Consider the following 22,161-nt stretch of genomic DNA (forward strand, 5'->3'; position numbering starts at 1 on the left):
GCCCACTTGCCAGGCCTACACTCAGATATTCAATTACAGGTCTATATTTGTCTTGTATTGAGAGTTTTCTTTTTATTTTTTTTAGTTAATTTCTTTTTGGTCATGGATTTAACGTGAAAAAGAGTAAACGTGTAAATAGCACATGCTATGAACAAAAACCTACCATGTTAACATGTTTGCATTTGTCAGTTTCCCGTTGCTTCGGATCACAGAAGTTTCTTTTTGGCTGGAGATTTATATAACGGATTCACGTGAATTTAGCATATACTTATTACTCCCGCTATTGTAATTTATATGGTTTGATTCAGGGTCAAAGTTCTTAATTTTAAATATAAAATTAGACATAAATTGTTCAAACTTTTTAAAAATAGAACTTATATATAAGAAAAATTATATACAAAGTATTATAAGTCATAATAATTTATATTTTAAATTACTTATAAAATATTTAAGAAATTCATGGTAAAAAATAAATATCCTAAACTCCCTAAATATTAATGTAGGCACATAAATTAAAACAGAGGAAGGAGTAAAAGTTTTTAAATATCTATAAATATTTGATTAGAAACTAATTATTATTTTAATATTAACTTAAAATTATTATAGAAACCTATAAAATTTAAATTCATCAATTAGTTCTTTTGTGACGTTAACATGGACCTTTACGCAGTGAAGCATACCTTTTTTTTTCTGCCGTAATAACAGCGCCCAGTGACACATACAACGTTGCCACTTGTTGTGTATCTTCCTTTGTGTCTTTCTCATTTTTGTCTACTTTTTTTTTTTGGTGAAATCAGGAGGAAAGAAAAAATCCTTAATTTCTACAGCTACAAGGGCTTCTTTCTCCCTTATTTAACCTGTTAATAAGGTAAAGATTTCAGCTTTTTTAATATATTTTGCATTACGATAATTATATTTGGATTGTTTTCTTCATTTTCTTTTTTGCGGTTTTGCACCTGATTTCTTGAGATAGTATGACTCAAAATTGACCCTTTATTATATAAATGATTTTGGTTTGATATGTTATGTAGAATCCTTCTGTTGAATATAAATTATTTTCTATTTTAGTTTAAACCAACACCTTTTGGTGGATTTTGTCACGAATTAAATTTCATGATAGCTGAATTCTGAAGATAAAACCTTACAGCTATTTATTAAAAGAGGGGGAAAAAGGACCTTTACAGTTGTTATTTATGGAGCCTCTTCAGATAATTTATTTGAGTGTCTGACTGACTTTTATATTAATTCCATTTGGATTTGAATTTACTAGCCGTGGATTTTAGTTGTGTAACTTAAATGGCTAATATTACAAATAGTAGAGATATTTGATGGTCTAAAGCATAGTTCTTGTTGATGTATGCACCTAGTTAGCCATATGAAGTAGGAATTATTACTTGCTTCCTTGGAATTAGGAAGTCCCAAGTAGTTTCGTTATGATTTTCGAATCCTTTTCAAACTTTGTGTATTGATAGACAGGGCGCCTCGTGCACAAAGCTCTGCTATCGCAAGGTTTGGGGAAGGGCCCGACCATATTGGATGTTATTGTACGCAGTCTTATTTTATATTTTTGCAAGAGGTCATTTCCGAAAATTGAACCCGTGACCTACTTGTTACCATTTTTTTTTCCATCTTTTCTTTAGTCGAGAGTCTATCGGAAACAACCTCTCTGCCCTTCCAGGGCAGGGGTAAGGTTGCATATATCTTATGCTCCCCACACCCCACTTGTGGGAATTTGCTGGCTTTATTATTGTTGTTGAACCCGTGACCTACTGGTCGCACAACAGAAACTCCTGTCGTTGCGCGAAAACTCCCCTTCATAACTTAGTGCATTGATGTTTATATTTAGCATAAAGTTAGAGCCACCATAAGCTTCCTCTATTGCACATTGCTTTACAGATATACTAATATACGATCAACAGATAACTACCAATATTGCTCAAGATGCATTTCTTTGTCATTTCAAATCTTATTTCTATTGTTGAAAGCATAATACTATCTAGCTACTAAAATCTTTTCGTCTGATTTTGCCTTTTCCAGGGGGGCAGTGGAAGCTCATCTAATTGCTTGACTACACACTTTTTCAGTGTTTTCTATAGAGAATCCTAGGAATGCTGAAAGATGTGTTTGAATGTCTGGAATTTTAAAACTGATCTTCTTGAGGATTTAGACTTAATAGAGTTTCCATTTTTCGTTCTTGAAAAGATTGGGCGATGCGATCATAGCATCAAGATGCAAAGTGTGTGGAATAGCTGCACATTGCCCATTGCATTAGCAAATGAGAATTCGTGCACGAATGGTTGAGTGGTGCTAATTTATAAGGTTTCTACTAGCTGGAGAGATAGATAGCTTAGTGCTTACTTAACTAGTACTAGGTTTAATAGCTTTTTATATGGCAAATAAAGGAAGCATTCTGATGGAGCGATATGAATTGGGAAGATTGTTAGGTCAAGGTACATTTGCTAAGGTTTACTATGCTAGGAATATCAGAAATGGGCAGAGTGTTGCCATCAAAGTTATTGACAAGGAAAAAGTTCTAAGGGTTGGACTTGTGAATCAGATCAAACGGGAAATATCCGTTATGAGATTAGTCAGACATCCTAATATCGTGCACCTTTACGAAGTCATGGCCACGAAAACCAAGATTTATTTCGTGATGGAGTATGCTAAAGGCGGTGAACTCTTTAACCAGGTGGCGAAAGGAAGGTTAAAAGAGGACGTCGCGCGAAAGTATTTTCAACAGTTGATAAATGCTGTAGATTTTTGCCATAGCAGGGGTGTCTATCACCGGGATTTGAAACCTGAAAACTTACTGTTAGACGATGATGAAAATTTAAAAATTTCAGATTTTGGTTTAAGTGCTTTTGTCGAGCCAAAGCGCCAGGACGGACTCCTACACACTATGTGCGGGACTCCAGCCTATGTTGCTCCGGAGGTGATCAATAGAAAAGGCTACGATGGTGCAAAAGCTGATATTTGGTCATGTGGGGTTGTCCTATTCGTCTTGTTAGCTGGTTATCTTCCATTTCAGGACTCAAATTTAATGGAAATGTATAGGAAGATTGGCAAAGCTGAATTCAGATGTCCAAGTTGGTTTCCACCAGAAGCCCGACGGTTACTTTCGAAAATGTTGGATCCTAATCCAAGCACAAGAATTTCTCTTGCAAAAATCCGAGGGAGTACCTGGTTCAGGAGGGGAATTTCTATTTCCTCTAAATCTACCGTAGTAGACGAAGTAAGCACGGATTTAGCTTCAGCAAATACAGAAGAAAAGCAAGAGGTGGCTAGGATTCCAAACTTGAACGCATTTGATATCATTTCCCTTTATGCTAAGTTTGATTTATCAAAATTATTTGAGGAACCTTGTTTAAAGAAAGAAGCTAAATTCACATCCTGGAAACCTGCGTCGGTCATCATATCCAAGCTGGAAGATACCGCTAAACGCCTTAAGCTGAAAGTTAGCAAAAGGGATGCAGGATTACTGAGGTTTGAAGGTATAAAGGAAGGAAGAAAGGGGATTTTAGCCATCGATGCGGAGATCTTTGAGGTCATTGAGGCTTTTCATTTGGTGGAAGTGAAAAAATCAGATGGCGATACGTTGGAATATCAGGAGATATTGAATGAAGGCCTAAGACCAGGTCTTCAGGATATTGTTTGGACTTGGCAAGAAGAAAAACAACCTCAGCAATCAGAAGATCAACTCGACGAGCAGCCAAATGATCAACTTCAGCAGCAACAACTGCAGCCCCAACAACATCTAATTCAGCAGGAGCAATTACCTTGACTGCGATACACTTCCTTGTTCACATTTTTTCGAGGTAGATTCAGGAGTCAAACTTGATGGGTTCAATCTTTAAGGTTCTTTTGCTGAACTCATTGTACTCTTGATGTTATCGGTTTAGAATTTAATATCGGTTGAAATTCTAGTGATATTTTACATTTTTACTTACGTTTTGTGTCGAAAATACTGGATTCAGTTGCAACCATAGAGTATAGGCTGCATCAAACCTCTGCATTTTGTCCTAGATGTACATTGAGTAGTTGAGGTCTTCCTAATCAAGGTGTTGTTTATACAATATATCTCAAGTGTAAGTGCTTTGTGTTTTCATGGTATCCTTTTTCCCCCCTCATAAATCTGTGTCTTCTTGTATCATTCTTGCAATATTCTTAGTTTAATTGCAGCAGTTGGTGATTGAAATGACACTTCTTGCAATTAGAGGTGTCAAAATTGGCCCAGAAAAACATGACCCGCCCTACCCGTCCAAGGTTATTACCGACTTACCGTCTATTTGATGAACTCAGTCCATCTTGACCCAATCCATCTCAGCGCATATAAAGTTGGGCTGACTTTTAGCCCAAATTGATCAATGAATAACCTAGCTAAAATATCTTGAAAATATTTTTTTGTTTGATATGTTATATATGACCATAATAAAAGAAAAAAAATTCTTATTTAGTAATTAAACAAATCATAAGAAAACAACACATATTAATTAAAGTTTGTTAATAGTTAGTCGAGTTAGGTTGTGACCCAAATTTTAGCACGTCTTGGCCCAACCCATCTCAGCCCAAGTAACTTTTGGGCAGATTAATGATCCGCCTATTTATTGACTCAGCCTATTTTGACCAGCCCAAAATCGGCTCAACCCGCCCATTTGACACCCGTACTTGCAATCATGGACCAGCACATAATCAGAGCTTAATACATCAGGCTATCCTTTTACCATTCGAAAAGCATTTTATTTAGACAACTGAAAAGAAGTCTTAATTTTATGGAGTTAATGAGATGGATCTTGAATTAAAAAGAAAAAACTATACACTTCAACCATGTTAAACTTCTGAGCCAGCAGAAAGAAAGAGAGAACATTTATGCTCTAACTCATGGTAGTAACTTTAATTGGTTTTGGCTAAAAAGTCTGTCATCAAATTCTGATCATTTGAATGTGAAGACAATAATTAGTTTATTTTCTTGTCATCTATTCTTTTGTTTTTCCCTACTTTGTACTCTTTAGTCTTTGGGGTAAGAGCCAAGACTGCATAAACGGGCTTGTGCATCAGAACTGCCCTTTTTAATCTTTACGGTGCATTGTCTCTTGCTGCAACATAGTATAATATCTATACAACAATAATAATAAATTTAGTATAATCCCACAAGTGGGGTCTAGGAAGGGTAGTGTGTATGCAGACCTTATCCCTCCTACTTTGTGAAGATAGAGATGTTGTTTCCGATAGACCCTCAGCTCAAGGAACAATGACAAGGAAGCAACCAACCAGTATGTCTATACAGTGACAGTGAAATATTTTTTACATTATCAGGTCCTCTACAAAATAACTACAAGTAACTGTCTATAATAAGTAAGATTATTAACATGAAAAATAAGGTAAATTATCTGCTCAATGGGTAAATTACATTAATAATGCAAAAACTTTCTTTTTTGTAGCATAAGTGTATACTATAAGTTAAATCCAACCCAACGTGATACTTGTGTAAGGATGGAGTTTCAACAGCCAACAGATAAAAGTATAATTGTGAAGTTGAATTTTTTATGTGTGTGTGTTTATTATACTATTGCAATGTGTGCAAGTCTGTGAAATATATGTTGTTTATGTAGTTGGAACATTTGGTTGGTAAAACAAGTACTATTCCTACACAATGCTTGTTCAGATTGATGTGACGGCTATCAAAGTGGAGAGTTGAATTTTAGACAACTATATCAATTAAAGTGGAAAGTATGACCCTTATATTTAATTATACACTAACTACTGAAATAACATACACTTAAGTTGTGAATAAACAATCAAAATTTGAAGTTCTTTCAGGAACCTTTATTGACGGTTAAACTGCACGAGTTATACTAGTTGCCCCACCTTATTCTTTTTTTAAAAAAATTGATATTTTGTATTGGGACCCGTCTAATTGACTAATTCGGCACGCTCTGTCGCTCCATAAGATTTACTCCTGTTAAAGAGGAAAATGCACCTTATTATGATTTTTCATTTTCAAGGGTTAAATCGAGACCTCTAATTAATAGTGAAAGGATCTTATTTATCGCATCTCAATCACTCAACAATCCTATGTGATTAATGTCGTGCTATAATTTCATATGTTTTGACGTTATTTACTATATTTTCTTGTTGTTTGGATGCTAATTTGTGTGACAATTGAGCTTAATAGTGCTTATTTCATGTGCAGGAATGCTTGGACATTAATTGAAAAAAAATTACACGAAATGGTATCTCAGAGCTACAAAATGGTGCAATAAAAGAAGACGTACATGACAATGAAAATTCAAGGCCATAGACAGTGCAAGGCCTTGTCCAGGGCACTGTCATTGGCTCCCCTGACAGTGCCTTACGCAGAAACATTGGCACCCCTGACAGTGCCTCACGCAGAAATGTTGGTGCCTCTGATAGTGCTTCGCGCCGACGATGCTATCCGAGCCAATTTTATTTCTTCACTATATTTGGACATGTAGACTTCGGCCTCAACCCTATAAATACCTCTTAAAGTTAGTTTTTGAGAGGACGACATGATTGGAGAGGCAAGAAGGCTACGGGAACACTTGGAAGCAACGAATCATAAGAGTTTTCTCTTCCGTTCTTCCTTAATATGTATTTTAATACTTTCAATTATTATTATGACTATGAATAGCTAATTTGTTAATTAGCGTTTTGATGGAACCTTTTGTAGGATAAATTCTTGTTATGTTTTTATATAATTGAGCCGTTAGATTTCACTACTTGTTCAACTACGTGTTTGTTGTTATTGATTGAATGGCCATCAATTGACTGTGCCTATTTATTATGTATTGCTTGAGAAAGAGTGCATATTTAGGTTGTTGTCGAACGACGTCACTCCCAAGGTATAAGAGAGATCAATACGACAAAGCGGGATTAGAGATAACGAAGCTTTGACGTGATCATAGTGAGCGGTGAAAAAGTGTGAGCTAGTGTAATTCAAGAGAATATGACTAGTACATTATTGTAGTTTCTCGAGAGAGAATTTCGATAAATCGAGTGTTCATGATCAGTAGAGAAAACTTAGGCGAAATTGTAGGAGACGTAGCGGAAAGGATTCCGACAATAGAGAAAATCATAACTCTAGTCTTTTCCAATCTTGTCTCTAACCTTTAGTATCCTTAGTTGTTAATTTACTACTTTAATTTGTTAGTTAATTAGTTAGACATAAGAATCTTTATATTTAGAACTTAGGAATTGTTCAAATTTGTCTTCTTAATTATTAAACTGTTATAGCGAAATCTTAATTCTCTGTGGGATTCGAATCCGGACTTTTAGACCGGATTATATTTGCAGCGACTGCTTATCCTTTTTAGGACTAGAGTTGGGCGTGATCAAATTTTGGCGCCGTTGCCGGGGAACTAACGGTGTAGTTGTAGTTGTATATATTGCTAGGTTTCAAGTTTGAACTTTTATTTTGTTTTGTTTTGTTTTGTTTTTTATTTTTATTTTTATTTTATTCTACTTGTTCATTTGAGAAACATGACATCTTGGAATTATGAGAGTTTAGGTGTTGGTAATTCTACTGTTGATCCTCATATATATTATGAAGGAAACCACATGTGGCAAAATTATCAAAATATTCTCGAGAGCGAGTTATGTGCACCAACTCAATCTTATGTATGGAATGTGTGTGGCATGTGTGGTAGTCAAGATGGTCACTTTCATGGTTGTACTTATATTTCTTATCCTCCCCCACCCCTTATTATGATGGTTCTACTTGTGAAGTTAATAGGAACAAAGAACTCGGGGATGCAGACCTAAAGAAGATCAAGAATATGTTAAAGTGCCATACAAAACAAAATAATGAGAAACAACTGCAGATAGAAAGGCAAGAGGCAACTATTCGCAACTTGGAGGCTCAAGTGAGTCAAGTGGTTGAAGCTTTTAATGCTCAACAAGCCAATATTAGGGATAGTAGCCAAGAAGAGAGTGAATTCGAGGTGCTAATGGAGGAGGTCAGAGTAGAACATCAACAACCTAGCCAACTTCAATTTGAGGATGTCGATGTTGAAGACGAGAGACTAGAGTTAGCCAAGGACATTGAGAATATAAATTTTATTGACTCTAGTATCATTGATGTTGAGGATGTTGAAAGTCCCGAAGTTCATGCGTTTGAGTGCATTGGTCCTCATTCCAAATATTTTTTCACATTGTGTTTTGATGATTATATGGAAATAGAGTCATTCGAGCCGATTGAGGAGTCAAGGAATGAGGAGCAAGGCGCCTACATTCTGGAATTTTTCTTGCCAGAAAGACCGGACTACATACCTTATCTAAAAGTCAAGAAGTGTAGAATAGTATAATGGTTGCTTGGGCTAGTTAGATTTGTTCCACAACTTCTGGAGCATAATCGAAAACTTGAAGCCAAATTAGGGGTTCAATTCATAAGCTCGCGATAGAGGCAGAAAGTGGTTCACGTCGTGCTGCGATGTTAAATTGGGCGCTTTTTGGGAGGCAACCCAACTTTACTACTTTCTTTTATTTTTAGTTTTTAAATTATTGTCTTATTGTATTATTTTTGTAGTGTCATTTTTTGATTTTTTGGAGCATGGGAAGCAAAGCTATTGGAAGGGTGAAACAACAAGCCAGATAGTTAAAACTAAGTGTGGAGTGCCCCACAAAGTAAAATATCTAGGAGAAGTCTGAGTACCCCATGGACTGCTAGTGCTTTGGCCTACCAGAGAGTTTTTTTTACCCTCTTATTATTTATATTGTGCATTGGGAACAATACATAATTTTAAGTGTGGGGTGAGGAGATTGTCTGGGTGACTTTTTATGCGATTTTAGTTGTGTTAGTTTAATTGATGATTTTTTAGGAAAAAATGTTTTTTGGACTTTTCTCAACGATGGATCTCCTAGACAATTTTCTTGAGGGATTTAAGTCTAAACAAAATACAAATAAAAATTAGAAAATAAAAAAAATACAAAAACATGTCTTTTATTTTTCTTAGTTAGTAATAATCCCCTGTGGTTTCTTTTTCGTGCCTCGATTTTTTTTCATGGGATGTAACTTGAATCGGGTAGTAGATTTTTATTTATTTTTTATTTTTACTTTTAGAGTAGTATGAAGAAAATAAAGGAGAAGAACTGATGTGATTTGCACCTTTTTACTTGTTTGATGGTTGCATACTTAGGTTCTGGCATGTGTTTCACCTTCCCTTAGCTTTAAATATATGATTATGCCTTGATAAAAATGAATAGCATGTGGTATGATTCCTATGTTTCGGTTGCTTGACTTGTGTTTACTTTGTGCTTATGCTTAGTATATCTCTTGGCTTTGTGAATACTTGTTTAATTGAAAGTCGGAATGAGACCGTCCTTAGTGAGTCATGTGCCATGTGTGAAGTGAGTTCTTTACATAGTCCATGTTATTGCAATTGAGTCTAGAACTTGCCCGGAATGTGAATTGAATCAAAATCCTAGGTGTTGCTCGATTTGAAAAGTGATGTTAGGCTTTCTTTAATCTTTTTGAGTTTTGTTGCTTATCACTTATTAAGTCATCCCTAGTTTACCCTTTTGAGCCTATTAGCCTTTATTTTGGCACCCGCATTACAAGCATATCCCCTTTTGTTCTTAATTGAATCATTTTGATCCTTATACTCCCTCTATTCCAGTTTATATAAACCTATTTCCTTTTTGGTCCGTTCCAAAAAGAATGACCCCTTTCTAAATTTGGAAACAATTTAGCTTAAACTTCCAACTATACCCTTAATGAGAAGTTTTTATAATCACACAAATACTCTAGACCCCCTTTTGACTTGTTTAGGACCACAAATTCTAAAAGTCTTTATTTTTTCTTAAACTATGTGCCCAGTCAAACAGGTTCATATAAATTGGAACAGAGGGAGTACCTCTTAAAGCACTTGAAATATAAAGAGAGCGCTAGAAATAAGTAACGAGGAAACTTGGTTTAGCTTTTGAGTGGAACCAATAGAAGGAAGAAATGTGCACTTGTATTTTTGTCATGACCCGAAATCTCACCCGTCGTGATGGCGCCTATCTCAATACTAGGCAAGCCGACATCATCAATAACACACAATATCTTTTAACTATGGAAAATATCATAATTAAGTTTAATAGAAAATCCCACAAACACTAGGTAAAACATATTCCCAAAACCCGATGTCACTGAGTACATGAGAATCTATACATTACAAGCCTGGAAAATATGGTCTATAATAGTCTAAGACCAAATACAGTAAACAAGAGATAGGGAAGGAGAGACAAGGTCTGCGAAACACGGCAGCTACCTCTGAATCTCCGGAAAATCAACCGTGCGAAAGAATCAACACCCACTATGTTCGGGATTACCTGGATCTGCACACGAAGTGTAGGGTGTAGTATGAGTACAACTAACTTAGTAAGTAACAATAATAAATAAAGAACTGACAGTAGTGACGAGCTTCATAGCTAAGTTCAAATATAGTACTTTCCAACATAAAAAGGTAAGCATGCTTTCAAGTTCAACATTTAAAACTACACAGAAATTTCATATCAAATTTTGATTGAAATAGAAATAATATCTTTCAGAGTTTTCCAAAACAGTGATATATGACAGCTAAAGTGCAGCAATAATGAAATCAATGCATCCTCTCAGAGTAACATCACTCAGTCCTCCCATTCACTCCAACCTCACAATCACTCTTTCCGTCCAGCCACTCATTCCTCATAGTCACTCATTCCTCTCAATCACTCAGCACTCGGCGCTCGGCACTCGCACTCAGTAGGTACCTGCGCTCACTAGGGGTGTGTACAGACTCCGGAGGGGCTCCTTCAGGCCAAGCGCTATAACAAGCCAATCATGGCATAAATCAATAAACCATGTTGCGGCGTGCAACCCGATCCCATAAATATCCTCACAGTTAGGCCCTCGGCCTCACTCAGTCATCAACCTCTCCAGTCTCTCGGGCTCTCAGAAATCATGATGAGCAGCCCAACAACAATGATATGATACATCAATAATGAACAAGAGAGACTGAGATGTAATATGCAAGTAAAAAATGTGACTGAGTAAAAAATAATAATTTAACAGATAATTCAACATGTACACAACCTTCGTGGGTCCCAACAGTGTCAATACATAGTTTAAACATGATTTATAGTTCAATTTCCCTAATACGTGGAAAAATGTACGGGTAGCAACAATTTATTCAACAACACAAATCCATGGAATTTACCAAGTTATAATTCCTACGGTGCACGCTCACACGCCTGTCACCTAGCATGTGCGTCACCTCAAAACCAATCACATATCACAGAATCTGGTGTTTCATACCCTCAGAACCAAATTTAAAATTGTTACTTACCTCAATCCGATCAATTCTTTATTCCAATAAGCCTTTTCCTCGCAATTCGGCCTCCAAACTCCTTGAATCTTAGTCAAAATAATTTGATACAATCAACATGAAGTATAGGAATCAATTCCATATGAAATTGCTAAATTTTATAATAAAAATCCGAAATTAATTCAAAATTTAATAGTGGTGCTCATGTCTCGGAACCCGACAAAAGTTATAAAATCCGACAACCCATTCAATTACAAGTCCAACCATACAAAAGTTATTGAATTCTGACATCGGATTAAACTTCAAATCTTTATTTTATATTTTTGGAAGATTTTATAAAAATCTAATTTTTCTTCCATAAATTCACGAATTCATGATGTAAATGAATATGGAATCATGAAATATAATCAATATAGGATAAGGAACACTTACCCCAAGGTTTACCCGTGAAAATCGCCCAAATATCGCCTAAACCGAGCTCCCCAACTCTATTTTTGTCAAAAATAGCAGAAAATCCAGTTTGTAGGGCCTCAGCTGTTTCGGGCGCCACAGGTGGCGTGAGGCACTGCCTGTGGCACTGTTTCTAGTACCTTTAAATATCCCAGTGCCAGGGCTAGCACCCCGCGCTACCCTGTGCGTTGACGGCGACGGAAAATCATTCCCGACATGAAAATTGGCATAGCTCTCTCATACGATGTCCGAAATCGACGATTCTTTTGCTATGGCTATGAAATTTCAATACGGATCTAATGCTTCAATCAAAACTAAATTTGGAGCTCATTTTATTAATGTGATACCATGTATTCTTGAAGAATCGATGTCGAAACATTCTAGGTTCGATGCCGAAATATAGCAAATCAAGTCTGATTGACCTCAAATTTTGCACACAAGTCATAAATGACATAACGAACCTATTTCAAATTTTCAGAATCAGATTCCAATCCCGATATCAAAAGGTCAATTCCACTGTCAAACTTTCAAACTTAAATTTCCATATTAGTCATTTCAAGCCTAATTTAACTACTGACTTCCAAGTAATTTTTCGGACATGCTCCTAAGTCCAAAAATTACCATACGAAACTATTGGAATCGTCAAAACTCTATTCCGAGGTCGTTTATCCATAAGTCGACATCCGATCACTATTTTAACCTAACCTTTAAACCTTGAAACTAAGTGTTCCAATTCATTCCAAAACTTCACCGGACCCGAACCAATCACCCCGGCGAGTCACATAATAACTGTAAAGTATAAATTGAGCAGTAAATGGGGAAATATGGTTATAACACTCAAAATGACTGGTCGGGTCGTTACAATTTTAATAAAACTTCACTAGCGGCAAGGCAAAAAAAAAAATAAAAAAAATAAAGATTTCTTATTTTTGCTAGTGGATGTGATCTGAAGCAGTGTGTAAAGAAGAAGGAAAATATTCTGGGGTGAGCTATCTTGTGATGATTGAGGTGGATCGAAGGAATTTTGCGCTTAAAGTTGAATATGTTATGTGTTAAAGTTCTTAGGAGGGTTAGCCACTATATCCTAAATATATCCTACCCGTCCCTTAGCCCACATTACAACCATAATAAAGTCCTAGTTGATTTCAGATCGAGCAGGCCTACATTAGTAGAGGTTTACATTATGGGCAAGTCTATGGTACCTTTTGCGTGCATGTGACTTCTTTGAGAGAGTGAGTGATTTTTCTTCATATGTGTGAGTCCTTAAAATATATTCGATCATGTGATATGCATGTGTGGACTGCTTACTCTTTGTTTTATTGTGAAGGAACATGGTTTTCACAAAGGATGGGTATTATTATTAGACCTCTCTCTTAGATTAAGTATTCAAGCCTCGGGTGCATTGTGACATTGAGTTAGTTTCGAGGCTAGGATAGTTATAATCATGTTGTTCCTAGGTTGGATGTTTTGAAATTGGGTATGCGTATGGGAAGTGTATTTTGACCGCATATGCTAGAGCTTAATTGTTACTATCAATCATGGCCATAGGTGTAGTGTGTTGTGAATGTGTGGCTTGTTGGATCCTTGAAGAGGAAGTGTTTGGTTGGTTGACTCGAGGGCGAGCAACATTTAAGTGTAAGATGTTGATGTCGTGCTATAATTTCATATATTTTGACATTATTTATCCTACTTTCTTGTTGTTTGGATGTTAATTTGTGCGACAATTGAGCTTAATAGAGCTTATTTCATGTATAGGAATGCTTGGACATGAATTGGAGAAAAGTTGCACAAAATAATACCTCAGAGCTACAAAATAGAGCAATAAAAGAAGACGTACAAGATAATGAAAAGTCATGGCCATAGACAGTGCAAGGCCTTGTCTAGGGCACTGTCATTGGTGCCCCTGACAGTGCCTCGCGTAGAAACATTAGCGCCCTTGACAGTGCCTCGCGCAGAAATGTTGGTGCATCTGATAGTGCTTCACACCGACGATGCTATCCAAGCCAATTTTATTTTCTCACTATATTTGGACATGTAAACTTCGGCCCCAACCCTATAAGTACCTCTTAAAGTTAGTTTTTGAGAGGAGGACATGATTGGAGAGGCAAGAAGGCTACTAGAACACCTGGAAGCAACGAATCACAAGAGTTTTCTCTTCTGTTCTTCCTTAATCTGTATTTTAATGCTTTCAATTATTATCATGACTATGAATAGCTAATTTGTTAATTAGGGTTTTGATGGAACCTTTTGTAGGATAAATTCTTATTATGTTTTTATATAATTGAGCCGTTAGATTTCGCTACTTGTTCAACTATGTGTTTGTTGCTGTTGATTGAATGGTCATCAATTGACCGTGTCTATTTATTATGTATTGCTTGAGAAGGAGTGCATATTTAGGTTGTTGTCAAACAACGTCACTCCCAAGGTATAAGAGAGATCAATACGACGGGTTTAAAAGCGGGATTAGAGATAACGAAGTTTTGACGTGATCATAGTGAGCGGTAAAAAAGTGTAAGCTAGCGTAATTCGAGAGAATATGACTAGTACATTATTGTAGTTGCTCGAGAGAGAATTTCGATAAATCAAGTGCTCATGATCAGTAGAGAAAACTATTGTAGGAGACGTAGCAGAAAAGATTCCGACAATTGAGAAAATCATAACTCTAGTCTTTTCCAACTTTGTCTCCAACCTTTAGTATCTTTAGTTGTTAATTTACTAGTTTAATTTGTTAGTTAATTAGTTAGACATAAGAATCTTTATATTTAGAACTTAAAAATTGTTCAAACTTGTCTTCTTAGTTATTGAACTGTTATAGCAAAACCTTAGTTTTCTGTGGGATTCGACTCCGGACTTTTAGACTGGATTATATTTGAAGCGACTGGTTATTCTATCTTATTTCTTATAATCAATTTGCAGAATTTTGGTAGCCAATTATTCTAGCAGACAACAGGATATTCATTCAAACTACCGCACTTTCTCTTTCTTAAAGGAAAATATGTTAAACTAAATTTTAAATTATCTACACTGCCAATTAAAAAATTATGCGTCGATGTAGCAAACTTGTGCTACTAAGTTAGCTACTATTCACAGAGATATTACATATAATTTTTTATATTATCGATGCATAAAATATAAACTCATAAAAACAAATATACTCGCATCTCGAGTGCAATTTTATTTCATCACAACAAAATTCTCAAACCACAATACGAAAAAAACAAAGAAGAATTAGTAACTAACAATATGGGTAAGTGATAACAACTTCCCTTTAAATTTACTCTCTTTCTACTGTACAAATCACACACTAAGTTGTATAGTTTTCCTTTTGAATATCTTCTAAATCATGTATAACCCAAAACAAAAATTTAAGCCAAAACCCCTGCTGGTTCTTGGCCTAGAATTATTGGCTTAATTTTATTCTTCCATAGCTCTTTATACATATCAATATCTCCAACTTTTCTTAGAACCTCCACAACTACAAAACCATCTGTCACTCTGTAAATTTCCACGTTCATTATCAATTTACCTTTTTTCATCTCCATTACCCTCTCCTTTTTCTTCTTCAACCTGATATTCTCCGTCTTTGCCATCTCCTCCACTCTCTCCATTACCGTCTCATCCGACTCTTCCACGATTAACCGTTCTGAATCCTCCAACGGGTTGCATTCATCGTTTAACAATCCCGAGAGGTTTAATCCTAAAGAGAATGAGATAATATCAAAAGCATTCAAATAAGAATTCTTGTCTTCTCCCTCCCTGACCTCTTCTATTTCCTTGCTAGGCTCGTCAGAGCTTGATGGACCCGTTAAATTTAAATTTTGAATACGTCTCTGAGGCTGACCATCTTCCTCGCAAAATTTAACACGTTTCAACCCTTTCTTGAACCAAGGATCTTTGATGATTTCCTCAATTGTTAATCTTGTTATAGGATTTGTATCGAGAAGTCGAGATAAAAATCGCTTTAAATCGGATGACATCCATTTAGGACACTTGAATTGTCCATTGCAAATCTTTTGGTACATCCCCATGAGATTTGTATCATGGAATGGCAAATATCCAGCATTCAATACAAACAAGATGATTCCACATGTCCATATGTCTACCTGTTAGAAAATACAATAACATAAAATTAGGGAAAAAGGGCTAATTTGAGACGTGCAAATAACTTTCCCCGAAGAGATACCGCGTGTAAAAAGGGCAGTATAGTGCACGAAGCATTTCATGTTCACATATGGTCCAGGAAAGATCGCACCCCAAGAGGATGTAATGTAAGCAATCTACCCTGATACAAGCATCAGTGGCTGATTTCACGGCTCGAACCCGTAAATTATAGGTAAGACGGATACAACTTTACCGTTACTCTAAGTCTCCCTTTGTATTTACCCGTATATGGTCCGAAAAAATAAAAATTAATCCCTTCAGCATACAATAGACCCCCAAATTGAATCTATATATATAATTCAAATTTTAATTAAAATAGAAAATAAAATCTTCAAACTCAATTTTGCATTAGAACTATCCCCATATATATGAATTACAGACTATTATTCAACATACCTTAGCTCCATCATATCCTTTCTTTGTTAGAATATCTGGTGCCACATAAGAAGGGGTCCCACAAAGCGTGTGTAACAACCCATCTTGTTGAACTTGTTCCGTTAACGCACTGAGTCCAAAATCGGACACTTTCAAATCGCCATTTTCATCAATCAGTAGGTTTTCAGGTTTCAAATCGCGGTGGTAGACGCCGCGTGAATGGCAGTAACGGACGGCGGAGATGAGCTGCTGGAAAAGTTTCCGGCTTTTTTCCTCGGTGAATTTTCCGTCTTTGGCGATTTTCGCGAACAATTCGCCGCCCTTGACGAATTCCATGACGAAGTAGATCTTCGTCTTGGTCGCCAACACTTCATCGAGTTTGACAATATGCGGATGTCGTAGACGACGCATGATTGAGATCTCGCGCTTGATGTTGGACATCAGCGCGGGATTGGTATTAATTCTTGTCTTGTTGATGATTTTAATCGCCACGCTTCGGCCATCTTTGATGTCCCTAGCGTGGTACACTTTGGCAAATGCGCCACAACCAAGGAGTTTTCCTAGCTCGTATTTGCCGAATAGGGTGGTTTCCGAAGAGGAAAAGGCCATTGCCGGCGCGTAATCGCCGGCAGAGCCAAGAAATTATTCGATCTTGAAAATTAAAATGTCTAGATCGAACCAGATGAATTTTATTTACTAGTGATTATTGATGATGAGAATGGAGTAAAGGAGCAATAGAGCAATCTTGGAGTATGTTGGAGTTCTGTGAAAATGGCTTTCACACAAAAAGTTGGAATCCCGTAACTTTTGCCTTTCTGGCCACTATATATATATGTTTTTGTTTTCTTTACATTAGAAAAAGTATATATAAATTGGAGAGTGTGAGAATGTCTATCCCTACACGTCATTATAACAACACTTTTCTTTTCTTAATTAATTTTGTGTTTCAATTTTTCCTAGTCAACAAATGGCAACACGGTGACAGTTTGGTTTTGGGATTGTTTTATGCGTGTCTACCACTTGTTTGAGTCAAAATATCATTGTTTTTTTTTTTTTTTTAACTTCCAAGGGATAATTAAGAAGTTGTGGATCCAACTAATCAAGGGGATTTTCAAATGATTAATTGTTAAAACTCACATTTTTCTGTTTGAAGCTTATGGAAAATTAGGTTAAAGAAAGAGATTTTAGTGACGTGAAGGAGTGCAAATTTGCAATGACAACCATTAATTTTTAATTACTGCTCTATTGTTTTAATTTATGTTTCTTATTTTCCTTTTTAGTGTATTTTAAAAGAATCTCTTTTTATATTTAGTAATTTTTCAACTTTAACATTCCACGTGACATATTAAGATCACAAGATTTCTATTTTTTTTTTCTTAAATTTCGTGCTCAATTAAAAAAAACATCAATCAAAACGTATGGAGTATAATTCCAATTTCGTATTGTTGATCCATTGAAATTATTACACTTATTTTTTCAGCTATGCTAGCATGGATTGATCATACCATGAGTGTGTGCAATATAAGTACAATATTCAATTACAAGAGAATTTTTTGCACGCAAGGGTATGACTAGCGGTTAATGAAGTGAAAGCTCATTGATCGTAGTTCAAATTTCAATAGTGATAATAAATACTAAGTGATTTTTTTCTACCCACCTAAGACTCGATGTGCAAAATTATCTAATAAATGTATTAATGAGATAACACTACTTGATAAAATAATCGGAATATTTCTCTGATTCGGAAACCGCCTTTATACACTACAAAAAAATAGGATCATTCCGACCAAAAAAATCGACCGAACATGATCGATGGTCGATAAAAAACAGAGCGAATTGGGTGGGTCGAAAAACACTTAGTCGATATTAAAAACGAGTGAATCTCTCGGTAACAGAATACATCGGTTAGTTGGCGAGGAAAAAAATAAAAAATCGGCTGAGTTGGTCGATTTCCTTAAAATAATTGTAAAATATGCATCATCCATGATTTAAATCGAGGTTTATACTGTGGCAGGGTACTATTCTACCCTAGATCACATGCTTGTTGGTCTAACGCTTTATTTTTCGTATTTATACTCTTCAACTGCATGTTTGTGCAAAAATAACCGACCCACTCGATAAGTTTACTGTAAGTTTTAAAATGAGTTGACCGAAGCTTTGACAAAAAAAAAAAAATAGATCGACTCGGCCAACTTTGTGAGTATAGTTTTTAATTAATTTTAAATAGAAAACCGACTGAGTCGATCAGTTTTCTAATAAATAATTTTTTCGGTTCACATTTTTTCGAATTTTGGCGCTATAAAAATCAACTGAAGTTGGTCAGTTTTGTCCAAACAAATTTAAAAAACTTATTTGCTAATTCCGTGCGACTTGGTCGATAGTCTTCGGTCCAGAAAGAGATGTTTTTTTAGTAGTGATCGAAAATATAATACATATATATAGTATAGGCTCCCCAACAGAGGAAGCAATGGAGGTCAAAGGCCAATGATCGGCGGTAGAATGACTATGGCACGGGCAAGGAGATCCTTTGGTCGGCTGCGATGACTTAAAGATGGACTCAAGAATGTAGAGATGATGCATGCTAGTGCCATCATTTAAGTAATTAATTAACCAATCTTTTATTCAATTTGTGGTGATAAGGGGTTTTTGGTTCAACCTTTGCTTTGTGTTCTAATTAATTAAGTTTTTAAAGCCCAAATTCTTTTGCTTTGTTTATTGTTAAGTCAATCAACATTGAATCTAACTCAAATCCGAATATACTATTTCGATCAGCGACGATTTCGAAGATACATAAGGAAACAACAACACATTCTCTTAAACAACGTAGAACACTCCCTGAGCATATATGACACCACAAAAGGGCTCAATATGGGGTAACACAACAACATAGATGAGCTCAATTATGTTATCATATTAAGACAAATATACAGACCCTAACTCAACGTATTCTGGCCCGTTATATCAAATTTATTTACCTTATATATATATATATATATATATATATATATATATATATATATTTACCCGTAAAACGGTACAGTTGAATTTATACGTGATTTCTAGACAAGTGAACTAATTTGATCCTAAAATAATGCAATAATTGAAGAAATGTACAATACTTAACCTTAAATGTAGATGAAACAGCAGGGATGACAGTTCCGGGAATAATGTTTCCGGGCACAGCAATGATGAGATTAAAAAGCGGAAAAGTAAGATTGTACTAAGCTTTGTATAGAATGTAGTGTAAGTTTTGCCAGAAAATTCGTATCCTCTACAATGATAACTGGGCTCTATTTATAGTTGTGTCTAGGGAAGGAGGTCCTAAGATTGTGCCCTCCTTTAATGTCAATTATGAGGGTCATTGATGAAGATGTAACGGTGATTATAAAGGCCAAATTATCTGTAATGGGCCGTCGCTCTTAATGCTGCATAATATTCCTTATTAAATGCTACCGGGCGTAGAGCATTTAATACACCTTTATAAACGTTATCCCTTCCGGTGACAAGCGGAATGGCTGCGTTCGGTCTTCGGTCATCCTCGTCTTAGGTTCCACGTGTCTTTCCTTTAGATGACTACGTGTCATATCATATTTCACTCTATACAGATGGTCCCCCTACTTTTTGGTGACATAACTTTGTGTTACCAGGAAGTTGGTAGAAATACTCTTTTGGCGGGAATTACTATAACTCCCTCTAAAGGCTTCTGACGGTTGATTAGACGCACGCCTCTCCGCATTTAATGCCCCGAACACGCGTCATCCCACGATTCAGCACAACTTTTGCCGATTATCGAGGTAATCATGGCCATGAATTTAGCCGCCAAAATTTTACTTATACGCATCATTATTTTCCTTTGCACTTCATAATTTCTCGAACTTCTGATTTGTGTCTTTGTTCTCCGTCATTTCTCTAATTCTCTTCAAACAAAAACCTTTTCCTTCTTCTTATTCAATGGCTTCTTCCTACAAGCGTGCCGGTTCTTCAAAGAACAAGAACAAAGCCGAGGACTATGCTCCTCCAACGGTGGGTTCCATCATCCTAAGAAGACTCAGTACCATAAAGGACTTTGAAGATAAATTCCCTACTGCTAACCCTCATACATGGGTTGTTAGTAGGTACCATTATTCTATTCGTCCATCCAGTATTCCTGTTATGAAGGAATACTGTCGCTGCCATGAGTTGGATATCATTGCTCCTGATCTATAGGAGCGAGTGACCCTTCCCAAGGAAGGTTTTACATACTTTTACATGTATCCCTTTACTTTGGGTGCGTTTTCTTTGAGTGGAGAGATTGATTTCGTGATTGCAGAGTTTTGCCTTCGCTACCAGGTGTGTTTGGCATAGTTAAGTCCTTAAGTATGGAGGACGGTCGCCTGCCTTCGACGCTTGTGCCATGAGACTGGAGAAGAGATAACATTAGCTCGTATGACGAATCTCTACTACCCCGAAACTTTCCGTAGGGGTATGATAAACCTCTGCAAACGTGGTCACCATGCTCTGTTGACTACCATGGATGATGATAACGACCGTGGGTGGACGGAACGGTTCATTGCAGTTGCCACCAATAATATCATTCCGACAACGGCTTCATCCTTTCCGGCAGCTTGGAACCGCACTCGTAAGATATTTATTTAATATATTTTCTTTCACTAAATATTCTTCTATGGTCGTATCAACTCTTTACCCTTCGCATGTTTCAGCAACTCGATGGATCCCACCGACGGTGAAAGGCTTGGACTGGTGGGTTCAGAATATCTTGGACATCACGACGCTCGAAACTCGTTTGTAGAAAGAACTAGCCCTTAAATACGAGTGGAAGGCCAAAAATCATGGGAATTTTAACTTACCTTGCTTTCATTTTTTTGTATATAGAGAACTTGGTTGAACCTTTCTGACTTGTTCACGAAATTAGGTCTATATGTGGGCTCTGTTGTTGTCCCTGAGGAGGATATCTTGGTTGATCCTGTTGATGCAGTGAGGCTGCTTCAGGAGGCACTTACTCGAACAGGTATCCCCAGGCCTGTTTCGGGTGCAAACACTTCTTTACGGAGTCCCCGACTGGAGGATAAACAACCAAAGAGAAGACGTTCCTCCGTGGCCGGGGAGAAGAATAAGAGGGCAAAGACTGATGCCCCCAAGTGATCTTTGGTGGCGATGGTGATTGTTCCTCCTTCCGGGACGATCATAGACACCGTGATGATTGATGATGATGATGAAGCTAGTAATGAGGGAGCCTCTCTACATAAAATACAATGATCCTCATCATCTCAACAGGATTCTCGACCTGTTGAGAGAGTTACACCAACCGAGGACGATGCCTCGGCACTTTGGGGAGAGTTTGATTTGGTAGATAATGTCAACTCCCGTTTTTGGGCCCCAATTGTTGTGCCCGGTACTGCGGGGCTGAGTACCGGGTCCTTGCCATCTTTGGTGGCGAGCATCCAATATCCAACACTGTATTTGATGTAGCTGCTTTTCACTCTTCAACTCCATCAGCTTCATCTTCATCTTCACCATTACCAGCAACTGCTACATCACTTCCATCTTCATCCACTCTTCCACCAGCAATTGCTATATCATCTCCACTGGCCGCACCTGACCATAAAGAAGGTAATACTCTTCCACAGTCCCCAGTTCATGGGAATTTAGGGCAAAATTATGCTTCCCCTTCTGAAGATCCACAAAGTAGGAGGAACGTTACTTTTTCGGTCTCTACCGGATTCAACTTGCTATCCCAACCGGTGGATCTTGCTAATTATCTGAAGCTTTTGGCTTCAGAGAAAGACTGGAAAAAGATTCAGGCACTCTCGGGAGAGTGTTTGTTGAACATCGCCATGCACAACGCCGCAGTGGTACGTTCCTTTATTCCTTT

General features: G+C 36.7%; 2 protein-coding genes across 3 annotated transcripts; one reads left to right on the plus strand and one right to left on the minus strand.

The window, feature by feature from the left end:
* The first annotated feature begins 711 nt into the window (after nucleotides 1-711).
* On the plus strand, nucleotides 712-6,486 carry LOC104119654 (CBL-interacting protein kinase 2-like). Of its 2 annotated transcripts, XM_009631222.4 has the most exons (3): nucleotides 712-868; nucleotides 2,038-3,815; nucleotides 6,191-6,486. In XM_009631222.4, the coding sequence occupies exon 2, from the start codon at nucleotides 2,390-2,392 to the stop codon at nucleotides 3,779-3,781; it is 1,392 nt and encodes a 463-aa protein (XP_009629517.1). In that variant the 5' UTR covers nucleotides 712-868; nucleotides 2,038-2,389; the 3' UTR covers nucleotides 3,782-3,815; nucleotides 6,191-6,486. The 2 variants fall into 2 exon arrangements, with proteins under 2 accessions (XP_009629517.1, XP_009629516.1); XM_009631221.4 differs by lacking the exon at nucleotides 6,191-6,486 and having other exon boundaries at nucleotides 2,038-4,131.
* An 8,407-nt stretch (nucleotides 6,487-14,893) lies between these two features.
* On the minus strand, nucleotides 14,894-17,089 carry LOC104119653 (CBL-interacting serine/threonine-protein kinase 11-like). Its single transcript, XM_009631220.4, has 2 exons — nucleotides 16,311-17,089; nucleotides 14,894-15,856 (listed from the first exon to the last, which is right to left on the minus strand). The coding sequence occupies exons 1-2, from the start codon at nucleotides 16,896-16,898 to the stop codon at nucleotides 15,119-15,121; spliced, it is 1,326 nt and encodes a 441-aa protein (XP_009629515.1). The 5' UTR covers nucleotides 16,899-17,089; the 3' UTR covers nucleotides 14,894-15,118.
* Between the last annotated feature and the right edge of the window lie 5,072 nt (nucleotides 17,090-22,161).

Source organism: Nicotiana tomentosiformis, chromosome 2 (assembly GCF_000390325.3).
Source record: "Nicotiana tomentosiformis chromosome 2, ASM39032v3, whole genome shotgun sequence".
In the NCBI taxonomy this organism is placed as follows: domain Eukaryota; kingdom Viridiplantae; phylum Streptophyta; class Magnoliopsida; order Solanales; family Solanaceae; genus Nicotiana; species Nicotiana tomentosiformis.

Bases quoted from the DNA above. Each gene is read 5' to 3' on its own strand.
- LOC104119654 (XM_009631222.4), top strand. From the start codon at position 2,390: ATGGCAAATAAAGGAAGCATTCTGATGGAGCGATATGAATTGGGAAGA.
- LOC104119653 (XM_009631220.4), bottom strand. From the start codon at position 16,898: ATGGCCTTTTCCTCTTCGGAAACCACCCTATTCGGCAAATACGAGCTA. The intron at 15,857-16,310 runs GTATGTTGAATA...ATTTTCTAACAG, and splicing joins AAGGATATGATGGAGCTAAG to GTAGACATATGGACATGTGG.